The sequence below is a fragment of the Ostrinia nubilalis genome, chromosome 9 (genome assembly GCF_963855985.1).
Source record: "Ostrinia nubilalis chromosome 9, ilOstNubi1.1, whole genome shotgun sequence".
Classification (NCBI taxonomy): domain Eukaryota; kingdom Metazoa; phylum Arthropoda; class Insecta; order Lepidoptera; family Crambidae; genus Ostrinia; species Ostrinia nubilalis.
In genome coordinates, this window is record NC_087096.1 from 11,402,909 (window position 1) to 11,413,187 (window position 10,279).

The 10,279-nt window shown below is 31.6% G+C and overlaps 1 protein-coding gene across 1 annotated transcript; it reads right to left on the reverse strand.

Annotated features, from left to right (window-relative positions):
* Positions 1-4,313: 4,313 nt before the first annotated feature.
* On the reverse strand, positions 4,314-10,279 carry LOC135074667 (charged multivesicular body protein 6-A). Its single transcript, XM_063969037.1, has 2 exons — positions 9,931-10,279; positions 4,314-4,790 (listed from the first exon to the last, which is right to left on the reverse strand). Exons 1-2 carry the CDS (start codon positions 10,231-10,233, stop codon positions 4,473-4,475), a joined length of 621 nt encoding a protein of 206 aa, XP_063825107.1. The 5' UTR covers positions 10,234-10,279; the 3' UTR covers positions 4,314-4,472.

The window sequence follows — 10,279 nt, forward strand, 5'->3', positions numbered from 1 at the left end:
ATAATAAAAAGTAATAAAAACCACCTGTTATAGGGGCATTTTTTGGAGAAATTTATCAAATAACCAAAAAAAACGCGAATTTTAAAGCAGATTTTTTTTGAAAAGTATCATTTTTTATTATTTGTTGGAATTTTTTGTGTATTTTATGTATTTTTTTAGTATCGCCTGTTATTTAGCATTATTACTGTTTTTATTTTATCAGGATATACCGCTTAGTTTAAAAGTTATTACGTTTTCTTTACAATAAGTAATTGGAAGAAAAAAAATTCTATAAAAAATTTAAAAAAAATCGCAAAAATTTTTTGACCTCTTTTTTGTCGATAAAAATAGGTCTAGTTTCATCTATTTTCATATGTACACTTTAACGTGACTCACACTGTATAAGGTTGCTTTCCAGGTCCAGTACATCCGTGAATAGTAATGATGACCGGGTCATGAAATCGAAACTCTATTTAGTCCGTCAGACAGAGAATTAGAAAATTTAGACTCATACTTTAATTTTTTCCCATAATCGAAGAATTACTGTATTATATTGAGTTGAAATGTCGCGTGACGTCACTTAAAAATTCTACTCAAGCGTGACGTATCGCGCCATTTCAACTCGATGTAGCACTGATATTATTAAATTATGAAAGAAAATAAAAAATATGAGTTTCATATTTTCTAATTATCTGTTTGACGGACAAATAATTGAAATTTTGTCATCTAGCCTATTGATCTCGACTAAATGTGATGAATTCAAGACTATTAAACAAAGAAAACAAGCCATAGTGTGCTCATTTTATACCCTTTTGAGATGCTCTGTAATAGTTTATTACTTTACAAGTACTCCAACTTTTAATTGTTGCCAGTAGTGGTTACTTTTAGCTGTAATTTAAATTTTGGTTTCTTGTAAAGATATAAATTCCTTAGAGAAATCCTCAAAAAATTACAAATCCTTCTCCTGAGCATACTGGGGCTCTTCTCTTCATGCAAAATTTATCATAACCAAACGAAATCAGAATCAGAGAACCAGGAAAGCTGTCTTAATGTTTTGCTGTAATTGTATTTTTTTGTTCAAAATTTATGGTGATTAGTTTTGTTTAGAATTATTAGAAATATTATTTGTTTTGCCATAATTTTCCTGCAAAATTGTAAAAAAAAATTTTATTTTTCGTATGCAAGCAAATTTATTATTTCTACCTCAACCAAATATAGTTTTTACACTGTTAAATATCTTTGTGCAAATTCTCTAAACAACAAAAGCCTGGAAATAGTAAACAATACATTATTTACATACATAGTTTTAATAATACATTTGAATAAATCACTTTATCAATGGGTATATAAACCAAAAAAAATACATCTAATGGTCTTTAAGCCATCAATTTCAGTCTCTTGTTTACAAAAAATTCAAATACGACGTAAAGAATTATTTTTAGGTCAAATATAATGGGTCGTATAAACCACCGAGTGCCTTTTTCAACGACGTAACTCCAAGCTAACTTTAAAACTACTGTAGATGCCCATTTTTTAAATATTTAGACTTTTTCATCGCAAAAATTGAAAAATGTTTTCTCTTGGACATTTTTTTATAACTTATCAAATAAAAAAGTTACGAATTTTTTATTAAAAAAAAAATCGTTTTTTGGCTCTCCTGAAAAGTAGGGTTTTGGTTTATACGACAATTGAACCTGAAGGTATCGATATTCAACTTTTTTTTTTACAAGTTAATAAACTAATTTTTATTGTTTTTGACAAAATTCGTATTCTTGCACTGTTATTCTAATAAAATAATTTTTTTCGGCAACAAAAAGTGTATCCGTTATTTTAATGTATTTTTTTCAAATTAACACTTTTGTTGCCTCAAAAAGAAGCATCATATTTTGATTGTATATACCATACTATAAAAAAACTGGCCAACTCCAATTTACATAAAACTGATTCTTAGACATCTACCAATATATAAAAACATTAAACATAAACAAAACATAATTTAAAAACTTGTGGTAATGTTTTAAAATAAGCCGTACTATAAATATGACACTGGGAATATGTCTATACAATTTGCCGCGAAAGCATTTTCGGATCTGCAACGATAAGCACTAGTTCAAACGTGTCAACTGTTTGTTTCTTGCGGGTCTTGTATTTAGATTACTCAAAAGGTCTCTGCCGAACAGATATAAAGAAAACTGTACTGATGAGGAGTTGGACGATAATGAAGTAGCCATATTACCTCCGGACGAAGTGGACGAAATGACTGACATGGAAGAAGGTTCTGGCGACTTCTTCTAGTAATCCAGTATATTCTGAAATTCAGCTGGTATCTAATACCGCAAAACAATGGGCTTATTCCACTATTCCCCATTGACAATCCCCGTCAACGGGGAAAAGTGAACTTTTTGTTCACTAATCCCCGTTAACGCCAATTGGAGCTTATAATGGGGAATAATGAACTAACAAGTTCATTAATCCCCGTTATATTAGGATTTTATTTTTAACGTAATGGGGATTAATGAACTTTTTAGTTCATTATTCCCCATTATAAGCTCCAATTGGCGTTAACGGGGATTAGTGAACAAAAAGTTCACAAAACTTCAAATATTTCTATCGTTGACTTTCGTCCAATTCTGTAATCAATAGATTATCTTCAGCTTCAGAGGCAAAAAATGGTATTGGCCTTAGTCATTCGTGTTTTAGACATGTCCCTAGTGAATGCATGGATTATTTATTATTTACAACGAGGTAAATAAAGATGAGACATTGAAATCTAGAAAGATTTCAAGCGTAGGGTTTTTTCTTGGATAAAAAAATCGGGAGGCAAGGCAAGCAAACCTGCACCAGGTACATATGAACGTCTTTTACAACCTGTGAGGTTTAACAATATGATCAATATTGACGACTATATGATGAAGAGGGACAAATAGAGGCATTGCCAGGGAGAAGATTGTAAAAAAAAATCTTATTTTTTGCGCTAAATGTGAAAAAAACACTCTGCAGTGATTGTTTTATACCTTACCATACAAAATAAGTTCCTAAAACTTTATGTTTAAAGCTGTTTACGGACAAATTTTCAAATGCTGCTAATCCCAACTAATATTATAAATGCGAAAGTAACTCTGTCTGTCTGTCTGTCTGTTACGCTTTCCCGCTTAAACCTCGCAACCGATTTTGATGAAATTTGGCATAGAGATAGTTTGAGTCCCGGGAAAGAACATAGGATAGTTTTTATCCCGGTTTTTGAAACAGGGACGCGCGCGATAAAGTTTTTCTGTGACAGACAAAATTCCACGAGGGCGAAGCCGCGGGCGGAAAGCTAGTTTTCTTATAATTGTTATCTTTTATTATTTCTGATCACATGTCCCCACTGTCATATTTATAGGACAGGCTGACTCAGCATTAAAGGCACTATTTTTTTATTTTTATTATTTTTTCTTAGCCTATTATGAACTTAGTTTCAAGATTTGATCAAAAAATTCCAAAGATTTCGATGCTTGGGAAGTAATGGGTTAATAAATTCAGTGTATTCACGAAAATAATTACACACAGCACTAGAGTCGTATCGGAACTGAGTGAACCAAGGGTCTTGCGATAGGAACTTCCGACCCGAGTGATAGTTGAACACAGACTGCCTAGTACTGCTGTACTGTACTGTCAAGTTTCATCAAAATCTGTTTAGTAGTTTTTGCGTGAAAGTGTAACAAACATCCAGACATCCACACAAACTTTCGTATTTATAATATTAGTAAGACTGGTAAGAAGTAAGATAGTAAGATGAATTATTTTAGTTATTTGTTTACTTATAATAATATTTATTTATTTATTTCTTAGCTCTGTCTGATAATGGATCTGGAGGAGATGCAATGGCCACCTCCGTAACAAAACAATAGAACCCTATGGAGTTTGGGCTTGTGTGATTCGCCTTGACGAATATTTCGTATCCAGGGCCCGATGATGGAGCTGTAAAGGGGCAGATTTTTTTTTCACTATGTGACTGTCTTTATTTTGTACTTAATATATATTTTACATATTATACCTATTCGTGTTTCATTATGAATCGAAATATAAAAGACTTATTAAACTCTATTAAAAATTTAAATTAATTTATCAAGTTTGAATACCTCATTCTACCTTAAAATTAATAACTTAAATCAAGTCTTAATACGGTCACGGCTCAAGATTTTTTTGTCCATTTCAGCGTTCTTTTTACTCTTTTGACGTTGCGTTGACAGCTTTTACCTAAATTCGCGCGGAATATTTTTGTGAAATGGCTCTTAACAGAGGTTTTGAATCACTGTCGACAGATGAGAGAAGGTTCTAATAAAACAGCAAAATAAATAGGATAGTTTAAAAATATATAATGCTTTACTTATGAGTTAAATTAATTTATGTACAGTAATATAATTATAATATGCACAAAAAGGAAAATATAAATCACTGCAGACAGTCAAATCACTGACAGGACTGTTGATAAAAAATATTTAACATTTTCTCTAGGCTTCGACTGCAATCTTGGATGGACTTTCTTTTGTTTTACGCGGCTTCTCTGGCACCTTTTCTTTGTCCACCTCTGGTAACTTGTCTGTAGGCACATCAGGTAGCTCATCTTTGACATCGAGAATGGCTTCAAGTTCTGCCTCAACCTCCTCTTCATCTTCTTCTGTCAACTGGCCAGAAATCATTTCATCTATCTCTCTCTGTTTTTCAATGCCTTCTTTAGTTTCATCCATTATTTTTTCAATTTCATCTATGCTGAGTATATCATGAACCTTCTTCAACGCAACATTACCGGTCTTCAATCCATCTAATACCTGTAAATATAAATAAAACCTATAAAAAGCTTTCTGGGAATGTTCGAGGAGTGTGCCTCTCCACACAACTCCTGGGAGGTTATTCAATCATAATAACGCCACTTCAATACTCACACACACTTTATTATTAAAATATTATCAAAATCTATTACATATTAAATATTAAAACATTTACAACTGAATCTATCGAAATTCAATAATACACTGATACAATGTCACATTTTCTCGCTTTTCTACACCTGTCATTATTTTCAAACTTCCTTCTATTGCTGTTTACTTTTAAAATAAAACCTGCCAGCAACATGTCATCTCATGATAAAATTCTATATCCTAACATCCCCTCTGAATTTTATCTTTATATAATCATAACAACTACCTATCTACTCCTTAAAACCCAACTTAACTAACTTACCCAATACAACCATACAACAAATATACTTTTGAATTAATTAACCTAAACACCTTACATAACTAACTTAAAATTAAAATTTCAAGTTAACTCTCAAAAACCTTATATTCTAATAAACCTACATAATTCGTCACATCACAAATGTCCACTATGTATCACTCACTATACATTGTCTAAGTCTCAAAAACTTTGTTCTATCCAGTGGTTTAGTTAAAATATCAGCCAAATTGTCTTTAGTAGGACAATAATAAATTTCTAATAAATTTTTATCTAATTTCTCCTTAATAAAATGGTATTTCACATCAATGTGCTTGCTCCTCCTATTTAAGATTCCGTTTTTAATCAAAACTATTGCTGATTGATTATCAACAAACAATTGTGTTTTTGGTAACTCCCCTGTCAACTCATGAATCAAACTCTGAATGTAAAGCAGATCTTTTATACACTCGGCTGCAGATATATATTCAGCCTCAGTACTAGACAAAGCAGTTACTGACTGTTTGCGAGAACACCAGTGAATTGGACCACCACCATAAAACACTACAAAACCAGTCGTGCTCTTCCTAGTATCAGGATCACCTGCAAAGTCTGCATCACAATATGCTTTTAAACTTAGATCGCTACCACGAACATATTTTATACCACTGCTAACTGTATTTTTAATATATCTAAAAATGTTTTTAATATTTGCAAAATCATTCAAAGTAGGATGTTCCTGATGTCTACTACAATAACCAACATGAAACGACAGATCTAATCTTGTTTTGTTCACTAAATACAACAACGAGCCGATTAATTGCCTATAACGATGCACATCATCATCACCACCTTTCCCCTCTTGATGTGTATCTATCAAAATATCTGGATGACTACTATCTTTTAAGCTTTTGTATTTAAATTTATCTAAAAGTTGATTTATATAACTTTCCTGAAAAATTTTTATAAAATTTTCTTCAATTAACACATCAAAACCTATAAACTTTTCAGTTTTATCAAATTTCCGCATTTCAAATTCCGTTTCTAATTGATTTATTATTTTATTTAAACATATCTCATCCTTACCAATTAAAATACCATCATCTACGTAAATTGCTAAGTATATATTTTTATTTTTATTATGAAACACACATGGATCTAATTTCATTTGTATCAATCCCAATTTCTTCAAAAATTCCGTCAACCTCTTATTCCACATAAGTGGCGCTTGCTTCAACCCGTACAAACTTTTCTTTAATTTACACACCTTATTTTCTTTGTCCTTTATGTTGTATCCTAAGGGTATCTCCATAAAAATATCTTCATTTAATTCCCCATATAAAAATGCTGTTTTCACGTCGAACTGCTTTATTTTAAACCCTTGTTGAGCTGCAATAGCCAACAACAATCTAACACTTGTTGTGTTTACCACTGGGCTATATGTTTCTTTATAATCAATATTATACTTTTGTAAAAAACCTCTTGCCACTAATCTAGCCTTATATCTTCCACCAGGCTTTATTGTAAAAATCCATTTACTTGATATTATTTTTCTATTTCCTGCTTCCTGCCTTTCTACAATTTCCCATGTTTTATTCTTCTTTAAAGATTCTTTTTCTTCATCAATTGCTTTCTTCCATAAATCTTTATCAGCACTACTCAAAACTTCCGTAAAAGTTAAAAACGAACTCTCTAAATCATAATCCATTAGCCTAGAAGGTAATCTCCTCTCTCTATTTGGTAAAATCCTTAAACCATCACTGTCTTCAACAGCTGAATCTTCTCTAACCTCCCCTCTCAAATTTATATTTTCTTCATTACAATCTTCAATATTCTCAGTATTTCCACCATCAACTTCAACATCTTCAACTCTATCTTCAAAAACATCAGTAACTCTTTCTTCATAAACACCATTATCTTCAACACCATTTCTAATATCTTCATTAACTTCTTCATTACCAACACCACCGCTTATAACTTCATCACAAATATCACCATCAATATCACCATTAATATCACTATTAATATCACCATTAATATCACCATTAATAACTTCATCACTAATATCAACACTAATTTCTTTAAATAAATTATTTAAATCACTTAGTCTCACTTCCCTATAACACGTTTTTAAAAACTCACTAACATCACTCTTACAATTATTAAACGTTACATCTCTTGAATAATAGATTTTAAAATGTAAAGGATCCCATATTTTATATCCGTTATTAGTATAACCTACTAAAAGCCCTTTACTGCTTCTTGAGTCAAGTTTATTTAACTGAAGATTATTTTTAAAGTATGTTAATGATCCGAAAATATTTAAGTGTTTTAAATTTGGTATTCTATTAAACCACATCTCCGCCGGTGTTTTAATGTTTACTGTGTTTGAACATCTGTTTAATAAATAAGCAGAAGTTAAAACCGCTTCACCCCATAGTTCATGTGGTAGCTGCATATCAAAGAGTAAAGCTCTTGTTCGTTCCATTAAGGACCTATTTAACCGTTCAGCTTTACCGTTCAGTTGAGGAGTATACGGAATTGTATAATCAATATTAATACCTTTGGAAATACAATAAGTTTTAAATTGGTTACTGGTGTATTCTCCACCATTATCACATCTGAATGTTTTAACTGTTGTGTTAAAATGATTTTCCGCCAAATTGATAAAGTTCAAAATTTTAGAAAAAGCTTCGCTCTTGTTTTTAAGAAGAAATACTTTAACAAAATGTGTATAATCATCTAAAAATGTAATAAAATATTTGTAGCCATCCCATGTTTCCTTTCCAATAGGACCACAAATATCACTATGAATAATTTCTAAAGGTTTAGTAGCTCTATATCTAACAGTTTTAAAAGGTTTTCTACAAAGCTTAGATTGTATGCAGACTTCGCAGATGTCTACGTCATCTACTAAGTTTCTATCTATACCTAAAACAAGGTCTTTAGTCTTGTTTATAGGTACATGACCTAAGGCACGATGCCAGAAGCCTTTAATAAGGAATGTTTTGTCTGACCTCGAATGCACGACTGACTTTGACATGTCCATTGGCAGTTTCACATAATAAAGGCCATCCTCTCTGCGAACTCCTGTCTGCTTACACTCAGAGTTCTGATCCATGATTTGGCATTTATTTCTGTAAAATTTAACAATATAATTATCATCAGCTAATTTAGACACAGATAATAAATTCTTTTTAAGTTGGGGTACACATAAAACATTCTTAAAATTAATATTGTCTGTATAAATATTTCCCATGGTGTTAACTGGATGTATGTTTCCATCAGCAGTCATAATTCTATAATTTATGTCTTCTTTGTCATTCAGATAGTTTTCAGACGCAACAATATGACTACTGGTTCCTGAATCCAGGATGAAGTCCACAGTTGTTTTTAAAGGAATAAAATTACTCACATGCTGATGTTGCTGTAGACAGAATTTCGTGTAATGAGAATTATTATGCTTGCAGTACATACAGTTCGTTTGTTGACTGCACTCCGCATGTTTGTGTCCGAACTTCAGACATCTGAAGCATTGCAGGTTATTATTTTTCCATCCACGATTTGCATTCATATTCTGCCGACAATACTTGGCAATGTGTCCTTTCTTGCCACATTGAAAACAACTCTTGACTACAAATGCGTTGTCATTTGTTTCTATTCCTGACGTAGACGGCGTCATTTCAGGTTTTTCCAAATTTAGATTTTGATTTTCTTTTCGCATAGTAAGTTCTAGATTTATTCTTGATAGTAGATTTATTAGTGATTTTTCCGAAGTTTGGGTTGACTCCCACGCAGTTCTAAAAAAGGCAAATTTTTCTGGTAAGCTTGATAAAATTTTAATCATGATTTGTTTCTCGTCTATGCTGTAACCCAAATTTCTTAATTTTATTGCTTGATTTTCAATTTCTGCTATGTCAATCATCAAATCCGAATTTGAAAATTTGAATTTGTAAAATTGTTCTAAAAGTTGACAAATCTGTGTATCTTTATGTCCTAGAAATAATGTGTCAAATTTTTGTAAAATTTCTTTTGTTGTATTGCAATTCAATGCATATACAACAAATTTATCACATAATGAGCTTATTATGATGTATCTTGCTTTTGCATCCTTTCTGTTAAAATCCTTTTTGCTCTCAGCATTATCTTCCAAAACACAATCTATATCTTTCGCTGTCAATAACAATATCAATTTCTTCTTCCAGTTTGTATAGTCTTCTCCTTTTGATAACGTTGATAATTTAAAATTTTCTTCCGACATATTGTTATTTTAAAATTTTCCAAAACAAAATCAGGATAGATCTTTCACTTTCATTCTTCTTATTCAAGAGATAATTCTTACAGCCCTCTGGGTACGTACGCTGGGCCCATAACCTGTTCGAGGAGTGTGCCTCTCCACACAACTCCTGGGAGGTTATTCAATCATAATAACGCCACTTCAATACTCACACACACTTTATTATTAAAATATTATCAAAATCTATTACATATTAAATATTAAAACATTTACAACTGAATCTATCGAAATTCAATAATACACTGATACAATGTCACATTTTCTCGCTTTTCTACACCTGTCATTATTTTCAAACTTCCTTCTATTGCTGTTTACTTTTAAAATAAAACCTGCCAGCAACATGTCATCTCATGATAAAATTCTATATCCTAACAGGGAACAGTCACATAAAAAAGTTTACTATTACCAAGATGCAACCAAGAGCAGCAAGTATGGCAATGAAAATTCAAGATACAGACCTGTATTTCGATTTGCGCAAATTCTATATCATGAGTAAGCTGTTCTAATTTTTCTAATTGCGTATCAGTGTTCTGTAGTAATTGTTCCTGGTATTTCTTTTTTCTTAGCAATAGTTTAGCTCTGTCTCTTTTGCCTTCATTAAGAAGTTTTTTGGCCAGCAGCCTATCCTTCTCAAGATTGGTTTCTATTCGTTTTTGGTACTGTTTTAACTTATCTCTCTGTTGTTTGAGCTGTAAAACAGCTTTATCTTGTTCAGTCACTCTGCTCACTTGTTTTTTGTGTTTACCAAATAGACCACCCATTTTATGATTTACTACTTTATAAAACTACACTTTAGGCTTACAAACA

Coding starts and splice junctions, on each gene's coding strand:
- LOC135074667 (XM_063969037.1), bottom strand. CDS start 10,233: ATGGGTGGTCTATTTGGTAAACACAAAAAACAAGTGAGCAGAGTGACT. Junction 4,791..9,930: donor TTGCGCAAATCGAAATACAG/GTCTGTATCTTG, acceptor TTATATTTACAG/GTATTAGATGGATTGAAGAC.